The sequence below is a fragment of the Propithecus coquereli genome, unplaced genomic scaffold (genome assembly GCF_000956105.1).
Source record: "Propithecus coquereli isolate 6110/MARCELLA unplaced genomic scaffold, Pcoq_1.0 Scaffold58, whole genome shotgun sequence".
Classification (NCBI taxonomy): domain Eukaryota; kingdom Metazoa; phylum Chordata; class Mammalia; order Primates; family Indriidae; genus Propithecus; species Propithecus coquereli.
In genome coordinates, this window is record NW_012151729.1 from 2,109,885 (window position 1) to 2,124,947 (window position 15,063).

General features: G+C 51.3%; 1 protein-coding gene across 10 annotated transcripts in view; it reads left to right on the forward strand.

The window, feature by feature from the left end:
* Positions 1 to 15,063, forward strand: part of TNIP1 (TNFAIP3 interacting protein 1) — a 52,446-nt gene that overhangs the window by 23,100 nt on the left and 14,283 nt on the right. For all 10 annotated transcript variants that reach the window (XM_012658286.1, XM_012658291.1, XM_012658295.1 and 7 more), the window contains 5 exons: positions 1,064 to 1,149; positions 2,801 to 2,881; positions 5,674 to 5,865; positions 9,522 to 9,616; positions 11,521 to 11,644. In XM_012658286.1, coding sequence (XP_012513740.1) covers positions 1,064 to 1,149; positions 2,801 to 2,881; positions 5,674 to 5,865; positions 9,522 to 9,616; positions 11,521 to 11,644 — 578 coding nt within the window. The remainder of the gene's footprint in view (positions 1 to 1,063; positions 1,150 to 2,800; positions 2,882 to 5,673; positions 5,866 to 9,521; positions 9,617 to 11,520; positions 11,645 to 15,063) is intronic.

The window sequence follows — 15,063 nt, forward strand, 5'->3', positions numbered from 1 at the left end:
GAGAGGCCCAGGCGGGCAGATCGTGAACTCAGGAGTTTGAGACCAGCCTGAGCAAGAGCGAGACCCTGTCTCTACTAAAAAAATAGAAAGAAATTAGCTGGACAACTAAAAAATATATATCTATAAAAAAATGAGCCGGACATGGTGGCGCACGCCTATAGTCCCGGCTACTTGGGAGGCTGAGGCAGGAGGATTGCTTGAGCCCAGGAGTTTGAGGTTGCTGTGAGCTAGGCTGACGCCACAGCACTCTAGCCTGGGCAACAGAGTGAGACTCTGTCTCAAAAAAAAAAAAAAAAAAAAAAACACTTCGTTAATTGTAAATCATTGCCCTTATCATTTTAAAAAATTATTTCAAAAAAAAAATTTTATTTCAAAGTATTGGAGGGGTCCAGATATTTTTAGTTACATGGATCACTTTTATAATGCTTAAGTCATTGGCCGGGCGCAGTGGCTCACGCCTATAATCCTAGCACTCTGGAGGCCGAGGCAGGAAGATTACTTGAGGTCAGGAGCTCGAGAACAGCCTGAGCAAGAGCAAGAGCAAGACCCCATCTCTACTAAAAATAGAAAGAAATTAGCTGGACAACTAAAAATATAATGCTTGACTCATGGTTATAAGTGTGCCCATCACCCAGATAGTGTTCGTTGTACCCGTTAGGTACAACGTTAGGTAGGTTTTCGCCTAGCCCCTCCTCCCTCCCCCTGCTTGATTTCCGTTAAGTTTTACTTCCCTCTGTGCACATTGAGTGCTCACTGGTTGGTTCCAGTTTAATAGTGCATACGTGTGCTGTTTGTTTTTCCACTCTTTTCCTCATCATCACTGAGGCATGTCCAGGGTAGCAAGGAGCAGCGGCCCCCTTGGTATTTTCCCAGGGAGCCCAGGGAAGATGGTCTCTCTGCTTAGGCTCTGTCCCCGTCACTCCAGGGCAGGTTGTTTTTGAGACTACCTGGCCCTGGCGGGACCACCTCCCATTCTCCCAGACTCAGGTGGCAACTCTGAGAACTCTTTAGTACCTGGGCTGCCCTTCCCAGTCTGTTCATCCATGCTCTCTTGTATCTTCAGGAATGGACACAAATATCCCAGCGACTCCTGCTGCCCCTACATGCCCCAGCGACAAGCCAGTGCCAGTCCAGAAGCCTCCATCCAGCGTAAGTTACATGAGGAGTCACGGCTGGAGGTTGCCTAGACCTCAGGGTCTCGCTGGCAGATATAAGAACATGAAGAAAAAGAGTTGGGGTCAAGAAATCATGTTCTGACTTGCTGGGAGATATTGGGCAAGTCGATCTCAAGCTCTCTGCCTTCTCCTTTTGAAATGAAGGTCATACTTAAAACTTACCAGGAAGACCCTGGTATGCACAAGGAATTCTTTTCATTTACAAAGTTGCATAATGTTGGTATACACTGACTGTCACAGTGCCAGGAAAACAGATGAGACATGGAACTCATATTCTCACAGAGGGCTCAGAATCCATCCGGTACAGATTGGGCTGGAGAAGTTTTGCTTGGTATCCCAGAGCTAGAAGAGACACAAGGGATCGTATGGTGTAGCATCTTCATCCTACCGATCAGGTCTGCGGGAGAAGGGTCTTTTTGGAGGTCACACATGTAACTGGGGAAATGTAGAGGGGGGAAAAGGGGACTTTCTGAGGCAGGGCCGAGACCCAGAGTTGGGTTCTTGGTGGCCGTGAGGCTCAGCTGGGAGCTAAGCACAGAGGTCCCCCCATCCATCCTGCCTCCTCCTGGGACAAGGGAAGGCTGAAACAGTCTTTGAGACCAGTTTTAATGGGAATCGCAGAGCCAGCTGCTGGTTCAGATGGACCACCAGCCTATTAGCTGGTTGAACAATTAGTGAATTCTAGTAGGAATGAAGTATGTGCATGTGCGGAAAAAATCTGGATTCCTCAGCTCCCCCTGCATTTGGGTGAAGCCAGAAAGAGTCTCCAGATTTGTTAACGACGTTTGGGACCTGCCCAGGGGGGAGTAGGAAGGGTGAGAAAGGCCCAAGGCCACATAAGGCACCCTTTGTGCAGGCTCTTGGTCCCTCCCAGGCTTCCTTCTGGGGCACCCAGGTGGGAGGTTAAACTTTGCACTTCCATGTGTGTGTGTGTACACACACAACGTTTTCCAGCTGTGGGGTGTCTGCCCAGCATTAGTTCACTCCTCTGGGATCTCTGTGACGGGGTTGGCAAGGCTAGCATAGGACCATGCTTGCTAGTGGCCATGATGATGGCTGTCTGTGTTATCTGGGGGACCAGCCAGAGACACCTGGGTCTAGGAGACAGCTCTGGGGCTATAGCAGGAATGCTGGATCTACTGTCTTGGTTCAGTCCCTGCTTTTGCACTAACTATATGGCTCAGTTTCCTCATCTGTCCAAAGAGGATATAACCTTCTGATCCACTGCCTGGGTTGCTTTGAGAAATAACGGAGTTCATGAAAACATTTTAACTGTATAAGACCTTAAAAAAATGCAATTCTAAAGGTCAGCTAGTCCAACATCTGTATTTTACAGATGAGGAAATTGGCCACCAAGGGGATGTCGTTTCAAATCATACTGAGGCTTGTGGCAGACTTGTTGGGAATCCTGCTTTGTGCTTTCAAGTGAAATGATGTGTAACTGTCCCTGTGAGCCCCGCCTGGGCCAGCTCTCCTCTGCATAGAGTGGGCTGCCCAGATGAGCTGGAAGTGAGAAGAGGTTTTGTCTTTCCATTCTCTGCCCCCTTGCCGCTCTCAGCTGCAGGGCTCCAGGGAGGGCCGAGGTGTTTTTCTCCTGGGCAGTGCCTAACTCCCTTTCTGCACAGGGCACCTCCTCTGAATTCGAAGTGGTCACCACTGAGGCACAGAATTCTCCACCAGAGAGTGGCGGCCGCACCCACACAATGGTAAGTGGAGGGGCAGGCCCCTGGGCACGTCCTACTGCTTCCTCTCGGTCTCAGCCATCTGTCCCCATGTAAGAGGCACAGGACCCACTCACATCCCTCAGGCACCCTAGAGTTCACTTGGGGACACATGAGGGGCTGGAGCAGGGGGTGCTTCTCGCTCACATATGCAAATCCCTGGGTCAGTGACTTCCCCGGCTTGGGGCGCACAGGCACCCAACCGTTGAGAGTATGGGTGCTTCACCGGCCCTGTTGGCCTCTGTGGGGCCAGACAACTCCATGCACTATGTATGACTCAGCCCTTTGGGTCTGTGGGCTCCTGGCCCAGGGGGAGTAGGAGGGATCAGAAAGGCCTAGGGCCTCATAGGGCAATGATTTACCCTTTCTCAGGTTCTTCATCCCTCCCAGGCTCCCTTTTGGGGCACACGGGTAGGAGGTTAAACTTTCCACTTACACACACTCATGAACACACACACACACACACACACACACACACACACACACACACACGAAGCCTTCCAGCTCCGGGGTGTCTGCCCGGCATCCCCGTCCGTACCTTATAACACTCGCTGCCTTATCCTAACTTTGTCTTCCTTCCATTTTTTCCTAAAATGGCAGACGTATTGGAGAACAATTGTGAGAAGTCTAGAAGATTCTTCAAAGGTCTTAAATTCTTTACCTTCTCCTTCCTTCCTCCCTTCTCACTTGGAAGGGGTTTTTTTGTTTTTTACTGTTGTTATGCAAGCAGTAAATGGTCTAACCCTTCACTGGTGCTTTGGTCGCTACTGGCTCATTTCACAAGGATTTGGTGGCAAATGTTGCTCTTTTGTTCACTGCTTGCTTTGTGTATCTGGCAGTCCCAGGACAAGGTCCCTGCCAGTGGTGGTCCAGTTTATACTAGCATACTTGCAGTGCTGGGAGGCTCATCACTGGGTCAGGCAGCTGTGAGTATTAGGAAGGTTCTTTATGTTTTGTCTCCTGGGACCTTCTGTTCCCTTGTGCTGTTCTGTGCTTGAGGGCTCTGAGATGCTGGCCGAGGAGGCCCGATTCCCTGCTTAGAAAATGTTTCACTCTATGACTTTGGACCAGTAACTTTAGCTCATTTAATAAGTTCCTCCTTGGCCCTACAAAGTGCCTAGTCTATGCTGAGCCAAGACGAGAGCCTCCCGCCCTCTGGAAGCTCGTAGTCTAGCTGGAGAACTCGGAGGCCTTTGAAGCACTTCATGAGCCTTAAATAGAGCAGCATTTGCCATGTCAGATCCTTTGCGGAGAGAGGCGGTGGAGGAATCAATGCAGAGTCGAAGAAGCAGCGTTATCTCTTGTTAGAATACGCTGCCAACAATATTAAACAGGCGTCCACTGAATGCCACATTGCACTTATGGTCATTGCCACTGCTCCAGAGTTCAGAGAGGTGGGAGGTCAGTGTGGCAGAGCACTGGATTGCAAGTCAGGAAACCTCAGTCCTGACGCTGCCACTGACTCCCTGGGCGACTCTGGGCAAGTTCCTTCTCCCCATACCCTGGTTTCCCAGCCTGAAGCCTGAGGCTGCCTGTAGCTCGGATGTCCTGTGATTCCCATAAATGTTCCGGAGGCCTGCTGGAGAGCTGAGCCCTGGGCAGGGCGGGAAGGATGAGCAGGACTTGCTGAGGCAGAGAGGACACTGTGGGGGTGCAGCCTGCAGAGGCATGGGACCTGGAGTGTGCGGGTTCAGGCAGGGAAAGTGGGGAGCCTGGCTGGATGGCGCCGCAGGTGGGACCCGCTGCCATAGGGCCTTGGGTGCCTGGCAGAGGAGCTGGGCTTGATGCCGTCTGCAGTAAGGTAGCACCGTGCGTCCTTGGGCACAGTGTTGGCATAACTAAGGCAGTGTCTTTGGTGGGAGTGTACTAGATAGAACAGAAAGAGATTGAACTATCTTGCCCATGATACGCTTCACTTTTTATATACTGTGCTAGTGTGGGATTCTTTGAAATATCTAGAGCTGTGACTCTTAACCTATTTTGGGTCTTGGCTCCCCAGTTAAGACTCCCTGAGCTGAAGAAGCAGGGCTGTATATACATTGTCTCAGTATCCATGGGCGGGTTGACTCTAGGACCTCCCATGGATACCAAGATCCATAGATGCTCAAGTCCCTGATATAAAATGACATGGTATTTGCATATAACCTACACACATCCTCCAGCATACTTTAAATCATCTCTAGGTTACTAATAACACGTAATACAATGTAAATGCTACGTAAGTAATTGTTGCACCATATTGTTTAGGGAGTAATGACAAGAAAAATAGCTCCATACACATTCAGCACAGACAAAGCGTTTTTTTCCAAATATTTCAATCCACGGCTGGTTGAATCTATGGATGTGGAACCCACGGATACAGAGGGCCGACTGTGTAGCGACACCCTTCTCTGGGGTTACTGCTCTCATGGGTTGATTCATCCTCATACAAACCCTGTGGGGTGGAAGGGAGGAAAGGGGTATGTTTACACGTAGTAGATGAGGATGCTGAGGCCCAGTGGACGAGCGATTTACCCACAGGCACTCAGCAAGGCCCGCAGCGTGGGAGGAAGGTGGCTCTGCTGCTGTTAGCCAGGCAGTGGTGTGGGAGGCCTGGGTCCTGCCCTGTGAGTCAGCCCCAGACGGGGAACCTGTGTAACTGGAGAATTTCCCTGGGCTGAGCTGGGATCATGGGGGGAAACTGAGTCATGAGGAATGGGGAAGCAGAGGGAAAATGGGTTGGTGGCGCCTGCTCGGGCCTTGGTGAAGAGTGGTCCATGTGCTCTTCCCTTCCCCAGGAGCCGGGCCCCCCGCCACACGAGGACAGCAACCTGATGCTGCACCTGCAGCGCCTGGAGACCACCCTGAGCGTGTGCGCGGAGGAGCCGGACCACAGCCAGCTCTTCACCCACCTGGGCCGCATGGCCCTCGAGTTCAACCGGCTGGCCTCCAAGGTGCACAAGAACGAGCAGCGCACCTCCATCCTGCAGGTGAGGTGGGGCGAGGGGAGGGTGGCCTGGGACAGGCAGGTGTGCTTCCCCCTTTGTTTCCTCCTTCCCTCCAGCTCTTGGGGACCCAGGGGTTCCACGGAGACTTCCAAGGGCTGTGTTGTGGGCAGACTTTGGGCTTCTTGTGCAGGGCAGCGAACAGGATAAGGAAGTTGTGAGAGGGATGAGGAAGAGGAAGAAATGGGGAAATAGGGGGTGAGAATTTGGGTTGGGGATACCCTGAGGGCCCATGGGTGTGGGCAGGTTGGGTGCAATCCTGCCTTTGTTTGTCATGTACAGGGTGGGGGAAGGGAGGGAACAAAGATTAGCTCTTTATATTTTATGCCTTCTGCCGCCAGGGTGAGAGCCCTCATTATCCCCACTTCACAGGTGATACTGTCTCCCTCCCCTCCCCCCCCAGGTCACCTAGCTGGTGAATGGTGGAGCTGGGATTGGGACTTTGATCTGTCATATTCCAAAGCCCATGCTCTTAACCACCATCCCAACCTGCCTTCCCGATTGGATGCCTTTTAAAAGCCTCCCTGTGCTGTGGGGTTGGTCAGATTTCCTTGCTAGGCCAGGCCAAGACCTTGGCATTATATGACCTTTAGTTGAAGTGACGCTTTTTTGTTGTATATGACCTTGGACAACTCACTTATCCTCTCTGTCCCCCACTGTCCCTATCAGTGACACCAGCTAGGAACACCTCCCTCATGGGACTGCTGTGTTATTTATTTTCTTTTTTCTTCTTCTTTCTTTTTTTTTTATGTGTTTATCTGAAGTCTTTTGCTCACAAGGACCACTGTGTTAGATGAGGCAGTGTACATGAAGTACCTAGTGCGGTCCGGATCATAGTCAGTGCCGGGAAAGAGGTCACTGTTAGGGGTTTATGATGAAGGTCATGCACACCGGGCAGGGGGTCTTAGCCTTGAGGGCTTCAGGGGTAGAGAAGGATTCAGTTATTGGCGACCATTCCAAAGATGGCGAAACTGAGGCTCCTAGAGGACCTGCCACCTTAATGACAGAGCTATGACTTAAAGCCTCCTTACTCCCTGGGAGACCCTCCCCCTGTGCCAGTCTCTGGTCTGTGGTGTCATTTGTGTCAGCAGACACTCAAGTGCCTAGCCGATGGGAGGAGGGGAGTCCACCTTGCGTGACCTTGGGCAGGGCTTGTGTTGGCAAGAGCAGGCCGGAGCACGCAGGACACCCATCCCACCTCAAAGGGAGGGGTGCGTTGGGAGGCAAGGCTGGATGAGCGATGGGGTGTGCCGTGGGGGCCTGGAGGGCCAGGCTGATGGAGGGGACCCCTTTCAGATGTCCAAGCTGAGCCCTGGCAAGGTGTGCCTGATGCCATGCCTGGGGTGAGAACACTTTGAGCATCTACGTTTCAGCTTTGAAATGGGTATACATCCTGGGCCTCCTAAAAGGGGTCCCACCAACCTCTGTTAATTTTTATGTCAGGCCCCTGTTTGTTTCCTTCTTAGCTCTTATCATAGTTTATAATGATTTTATTTTATTAAATGGTTTATTTGCTTATTTTTTTTTTCTTATACTCCCTGCTAGACTGTAAACCTCATGGGGTGGGAGGGGTACCTTGTGTATCGTATTCACCACTGCATCCCCGTGCCTGGTACTGTGTGCATATTTGGTGAATGAATGAATGAACAAATGAACTCACAGGTGAGCTTTCTCAGCCTCTTGGAAGGAAGGTGATGTTCTCTATGACCCCCGATGATCCTGTCCATTGGCCAGTTTGGGTCAGGGCATTTGCCCAGAGACTCCAAGGAAACAGACCTCCAGACTGGAAAGGAAGGGCAGAAAGTGAGGCCTCACCCTGGCCTTCCCTTAGGGACCAGGAGGGGGACATTCTGTTCCCTGGAGGCCTCGCCCCAGGCCACGGCATCTCCTGTGGGAGGAGGTAGATTAATCTGGTTCCTCCTCATTCATTCATTGATTTGTTTCTTGGTTCACTCAGCAAACATTTGCAAGGCCACATATGGCACAAGGGCAGTAACAATAATTCTGTTTTCTCAGCCTCAGGTCCCTCTCCAGTTCAGAGCTGTCTCCACTCAGCCTCGCCAAGGCTGTGTGTTGTCAGAAAGGAAACAAAACAACTCTGAAATCTCCCTGGATAACACGGCAAAAGTTTCCTCTCCTATTCCATGTGAATAGGAGTTTATTTCAGCTCCACAGCCTTCCTTAGAGTCCCAGAGGGACAGGGGTCCGACCATCTAGTGCCCTTTGGAGTGTCAGGGACGCACATCAGCCCCTGCTGCAGGGAAAAGGAGACCCGAGAATGGTGGGCGATGTCCCTTCCGCTCCTCTGCCATTGGCCAGAACCAGTCACATGACCTGATGCGAGCTGGGAGGGAGCAGATCGATGTTTGGTGAATGCCTGGCCCCGCCCCCGCCTCGGGCTCCACCTCTCTCCCTTCTCCGCTCTTTCCTCACTTGGGAGAGGGAGGGCAGTTTAGGGAGTTTAATCCCAGAGGCGAGTCGTAACAGCTGTGCCACTTCATGCCATGCCGTTTTACCCCAGCTTCCCGACCTTTGGGACAGAGATGAATTGCTTAGCTTTGGGGAAATTGTGAGGCGCCAACGAAGCAGTGTATGGAAAAGCACCTAGCTGTGTACCTGGCACAAGTTAAGTGCTCAGTGAGCATTTGTCGAAAGATTGCACATCATCGTACTGACACTAGACATCAGCGTTGCTGGTTGACACCTCCCTTCCCTGTCCCCCATGAGGCTGAGTCTGGTGACCCCTCTTCCATGTCCCCACCATGCAGTGCATCTAACACAGGTCCTCAGATGGTATCAAGTGGCTGATCGCTCACGAGGCACGTCTACTGCCCCAGGCTTATTTGACCATCGCAGCAACCCTATAAAGAGGGCAGAGGAGAAACAGTGTCCCTATTTTGTAGAGGGAACCGAGCCTCAGAGGTGAAGCCTGAGCCGCACTGTGCAAGCGTGGCGAGGCCTTGACTGTCTTCTAACTTCACATTCGACAACACTGGACACCTGTCACACCCTGCAAACTGGCGAGCCTCACAGCCCCCCCAGGACTTGCTTGCTCATATGCTCATTCGTCCATTTGGCTGTTCAGTCTTCAACAAGGGCTGGGGATCAGGTAGTGACAAGAGTGTGGGGAGCAGTCCCAGCTCTCTGGGAGCTCAGGTACGAGTAGGGGGCGAGGGAGGTGGATATTAAGAAAACAACCGCACGGACGGTTCTTTAGCTCAATCTGTCACAGCACGGGGAAGGGTGAGAGCAGGGTCTGTGAGCGAGGGTGGGGGAGGTGACCCAGGTTAGCTGCATGGGGAAGTCACGGAGGACTTCCCTGAGAAGGTGACATTTAAACTAAGACTCGAAGGAAGAGTAGAAGTCAGCCAGGGGAAGGCCAGAGGGGAAGAGGGTTCGAGGCGGTGGAAACATGATGGAGGAGAAGGGGGCTGTCTGACTTAGAGCACCAGCGGCCCTGTGGCTGCTTCCCGAGGCAGAGGGCACGTGGAGGAGTCTGGATGGGCCTAGTGGCTTGGCTCCCACCTGTCCCAGGAGATAGGACCTGGGGTGGCTGCAGCCCCTCCCTGTCCTCCAGGATCAACCTGCATTTGGGATGCCCCCTCCTCACCCTCACCCCTGCCCACCTACCCGCCCTGCAGACCCTGTGTGAGCAGCTTCGGAAGGAGAATGAGGCTCTGAAGGCCAAGCTGGACAAGGGTCTGGAACAGCGGGATCAGGCTGCTGAGAGGCTGCGGTAAGTCCAGGCCCCTCGGAGCAGGGGTGAGGAGCAGGGCTGGCAGAGAGAGGAGGGGTGATGCACAGCACTGATTTTTGGGGAAGACCGAGGCTCTGAGGCCTGTGTGTCTCTTGATCCTTCTTGGCTCCTTTGGTATTTTCTCTCTGACCCTTTTAATACCTTGGGAGGTGTCTGTGTATGGAGTGCCTTGAGAGCTCCAGAAGAAGGTGGGACAGATTCACTTCTTCCTTGGGAACGCGCCTCCTAGCCTGTTGTCAGATGGGTGTGGACTTGGCCCGGTGAGAGGGCTCGGGACTTTGCTGCCCCCTGCTGGTCATCGTGAGCTGTCTTCCTGAGAACTTCGGGGCCCCTCCTCTGGACTAGGGGGCCCAGGCTTAACCAGAGACAAGGGTCTGGGACTCCTGCCCCTCCCCCCCTGCAAGACTCCGAGTTGGCTGGTCAGAAGTCTGCATTCCACCAAGGGTCTCCGTGATTATGATGTAGGTGGGCCCAGGATCATCCTTTGGGAAACACTGATCCTGGCTGTCCAAGCTTGAAGGGCCCTTTGAGATCATGTGTGCAAAACCCCTCATTGTGTGGAGGGGAAACTGAGGCCCAGAGAAAGGCAGGGACTTGCTCCCGTCTCACAGTAAGAATGTGACTCTCCTTGCTGTGTCCATCCACGAGAGTGGCCACGATTCCTGCCTCACTGTGGTCCTGGATAATTTGGGTGACGAATCATCTGTTGGGTACCAGCTGGGCTCAGGTACATGTGGGAGAGGCCTGTGTTATAGACAGGGCTTGCCGCTCTGGGTTTTCCCCCTCCTGTTGCTCATTAGAGTCAACAGAAAGAGAAGGAATATAAACTCACAAGTGTGGCCACAGTAATGCTTAACTACTAAGCCATTGTGCCATTTGGAATCAGTGATGTATTTATTTACTTTTGGATGGCCAAGGATGTAGTTGGGGTTTTATAGCCATAAATACTCCATCCATGCATCCAAAAACCCAAGCTGGAATAAAGACTCATGGATCAGAAGGCAAGAGTACAAGTCCCTGTGGTGTGATCTTGGGAAAGTCACTTCTTGGTTTTTCTATGGTTAAGTGGAAACCCAGCTGGCAAATAGAACTTAAAGAAACACTTTCTGGGCTGGGCATCGTGGCTCACGCCTGTAATCTGGCACTCTGGAAGACTGAGGCGGGAGGATCACTTGAGCTCAGGAGTTTGAGGTTGCAGTGAGCTACGATGACACCACTGCACTCTAACCTGGGTGACAGAGCAAGTCTCTGTTTCAAAAAAAAAAAAAGCAATGCTTTCTGTATTTCATTCCAGCCTGAAGCCACATCACCACTTTTACGATGCCCTATATCACCTACCTTATTATTTACTTAAGATTTTACTTTGATTCATATTTTTACTTATAGAGTAAACTAACTGGAGTAAATGGAAAACAGCATTCCCTGTAATAAATAGAAGGTGACTCTAAGCATAAATACAATGAGAACAAAAGGATGTTTCTGAATTCTGGCTACGTACTGTTGACCCCGGAAGGCTCTGCGCCTGCAGCCTGCCCCTGCTGCATTATCGAGGGAACTAGCAAGCATGGAGAGGTGCTCAGGACCTGTTAGCACGAAACTCAGACTTTTTCCTTGCTCTACATAGAAAATTCAAAGATACTTGGAAAGGTGTAACTTGCTCACTAGAATGTGCTCCAGGGTTACTGAATGCAGTGTTTGAGTACATCCTGCATCTGGGGAAGCCCACAGATTGCCAGCAAGGTGGCTTAACATGATGCCTTTTTTGGTTTTCCCTCAGGGCAAGGCTCAGGATCTTGCTGGGCTCCCCAGGACTCAGCTGCAGCTCACGTGATTGGTGGGTCCCAGGGCCAGCATTGTGACTTCTCTTTTTGCCTCCAACCCAGGGAGGAAAATATGGAGCTCAAGAAGTTGTTGATGAGCAGTAGCAACAAAGAGGCCGCCTCCGGATGGCCGGCCTCACCGAAGACGGAAGGTGCAGGCAAGAAGGAGGTGGCTGGACAGCAACAGGTGCGTGGTCAGAAATTCCTTCTCTGATGTCCTAGACTGCCAGTTCCCAGCCCCTGTTCATCCCCTTGGTGACAGTGAGCTTACTCCCTCCTGCAGCCGGTGCCACTGGTTCTAGTTCTTAGGTGGCTCTTTCCTCAGCCCGACATTCGTGCTCAGAGGCTGCCGGCAGTCACCAAGGCTCTGCAGAAGCCTCTTTTCTCTGGGCTGCATAGCTCCCGTTCCTTCAGCCGTTGCTGAGAGAACGTGGTGTTGAGGCCTTGGCTCCGTCTGAGCACATTCCCTGAACACACTCCAGTTTGTCAAGGTCTCTCTTAAGAGTGGCTCCCCAGGGTCAGTTTAACATCTCCTGTAGCCCTGGCAGAATTAGGGTGTTCAGTTGAGCAAGCTCTTCTGGGGATTCTGCTGAGCTCCTGTGATTAGGCCCTGGACCCTTTAAAATGGGGAGGGGAGGGCGTTGGCCAGTGCCAGCACGGTCTGGTGACGCCACAGAGTGGCCCACCTTCCCTGTCCTCCCTCCATTCCCAGCCCTGGCTCACATCCGGTGCCCAGGCAGGAGCTGGCTCTGTGCCCTTGGCCCAGTCTTAACCACTCCCTTGCCGCAGAGCAGAGTCCCAACTCCTAACGAACAGCGTCTCTTTTTCCCCTTTAATGGGGATTTAATTGCTGCACAGTAGGGCCCGATGCCTTTAACAAACCCCACACCTAGGTAATAGAAGTGATTATCTTAATAACTTAATTCCTCATCACCATGTGGCAGTTTGGAGCTTACGCAGGCCTGGCAAATCCATTATTGCATTTGGGCCTCCCCTTACGTGCAAAGTAGGCAGGGCTGGGACTATTATTCCACTTTGCAGCTGTGACAGTAGGTTTGGAGAGGTCGTGTGACATCATGTAATCAAGATTCCTGCGTCACCTGTTGTCAGGCAGACTTGGGGTACGGCCAGGGAAACACACTGGTAAGTGGTTAAAGTCTGCTCTTCCCTGGTCTTCCGAATCCCAGTCTATGGACCCTCTCTTCTTCCATTTACCCCTAAACTGGATCCTGATGCCTTGTGTGTCCTCTTGTGGAAGTGACTTGGGGACTCTGCCGCCTCGGGTGTGGACGTCTGTGGGCAAGCCTCTTTACTCTTACAAAGTCCTTGAGTATCAGCTCATCTCCCTTTTCTTCCCTGGAAGGCCAGGTGCTCTCACTGCTCTATCCGAGAGTGGGAGCGACTTGTCCAGGCACCGCAGGGTCACCTATCCCACAGGAGGCATGTGTCACAGAGAGGGGCGAATCGCTTCCCTTGGCATCACATGCAGGTGGGATACCAGCTCCACCTTTTACCACCATTGCGACCTTGGACAAGTTACATGAGCCCTCTGGGCCTCAGTTTCCTCCTCTATAAAACGGAGACAGCAACACCTACCTCAAGGGGTTGTTGCGAGGATTCAGCGATGCTATGCATGTAAAATAAGTTAGTAGATTTGGTGCCTGGGGCCAGCTCTGCTGACTCCATGGCTCTTTCTTACTCTTCCGTCTGAACTCCTCTCTTCCTGGTGGAGGTTCAGGGTACAGCACCCAGGAGCTCGGCATCCCCCCTTCCTCCCTCCTCAACAGCCTATTGACCTGTGCTAAGCACAGCTCCTGCCCAGGCAGAGCACATTTCAAGGGGGCAGGCCCATACCTGAGGGCCCTCCCAGCCCAGCCCCCTGACCACCTTGCTCCCTGGTCTGTGGTGTGCTTACAGGCCTGTGCCTGCAGGGGGCACCCGAGCCTCAAAAGTTCTGCCCCAGACCCCACCCCGAGCCTCAGGGGAGCGTGGAGGAGCCAGCAAGGCTGGGAATGGGGAGAATTTGACCCCAGGTGGCGGACTCCGTGTCAGAGGTCCAGATGGGGCCTGCACAGACCCTCTTCTGTTTGATCTTCTCCTTGTGTTGAAACCCAGAGAGGACGAGGATCTTAGCCTACGTCTCCGAGGCGCTGGGAGATAGAGACGACACTCAATTTCTGGACTCCAAGCCAACACTTGCTATTAAAAAAAAAACAAAAAACTTTGAAACTTTTTATCTTGAGATAACTTTAGGCTTACAGAAAAGTTGTAAAAATAGTCTAGAGAGTTCCCACGTCCCCTTCTCCTAGCTTCCCCTAATGGTGACATCTGACATAACTGTGGTTTAGTCATCAGAACTAGGAATTAACCCTGGTACAGTACTGTTAACTGCAATGTAGACTTTACTCAGATTTCACCAGGTTTTCACCCATGTCCAGGGTCCCGCAGTGCATTGAGCTACCTCCTTAGTTTCCCCCGCTCTGTGACAGTTCGCAGTTGTTCCTTATCTTTCATAACTTTGCCACTTTTGAGTTCTACTAGCCAGTTATTTTGCAGATTGTTTCTCCTTGTGGTTTTATCTGCTGTTTTCTCATGAGTAGATTGAGGTTTTAGGTTTGGGCAAGAGCCACATAGAAGGGACGTTCTGGGTACATCAGGGTGTGCAGAGAGCAGAGCTTCTCAGTATGTCGTGTTGGGAGCACATGATGCCCCTGTATCTTATTACTGGTAACCATCACCTGCTTACGGTGGTGTCTGTCAGGTTTCTCCATAATAAAGGGACCCTTTTATTTTTGAGGAGAAACTTTGAGACTATGCAAATATCCTATTTCTTTTTAAACTTCCGCTCACTAATTTAGTGTCCATTGACAGTCTCATCTGCAGCATTTATTACTGTAGTATTATAATGGTGATTTCCTGTTTTCCTCATTTCTACATTTATTTTTTTTAATTTTTTTATTTTTTGAGACAGAGTCTGGCTCTGTTGCCCGGGCTAGAGTGCCGTGGCGTCAGCCTAGTTCACAGCAACCTTAAGCTTCTGGGCTCAAGCGATCCTCTTCCTGCCTCAGCCTCCTGAGTAGCTGGGACTACAGGCATGAGCCAGCATGCCTGGCTAATTTTTTTCTATATATTTTTAGTTGTCCAGCTAATTTCTTTCTATTTTTAGTGGAGATGGGGTCTTGCTCTTGCTCAGGCTGGTCTCGAACTCCTGACCTCGAGTGATCCTCCCGCCTCGGCCTCCTAGAGTGCTAGGATTACAGGCATGAGCCACCGCGCCCGGCCTTCTACATTTATTAATTGGAATTCTTTGTAAGCAAGAGCTGTCCCCTCTCCCCCATTTATTTATTTATTCGGCTATTTCTATCAATGTGAACTCAAGGACATTTATTGTATACTTTGGCTTATAATCCAATAATATTGTGATTTATTTTGCTGTTTAAATTGTTCCAACTTTGGCTATAAAAGCTTTTTCAAGTTATCTCCTATGTCCTTTGACATGCCTTTATTATTATTATTATTATTTATTTATTTATTTTTTGAGCACTTCCTTGCCTTCTGACACTTAAGATGCTCCAAACTCTCCAAACAAATGTTTTCTCTGTCCCA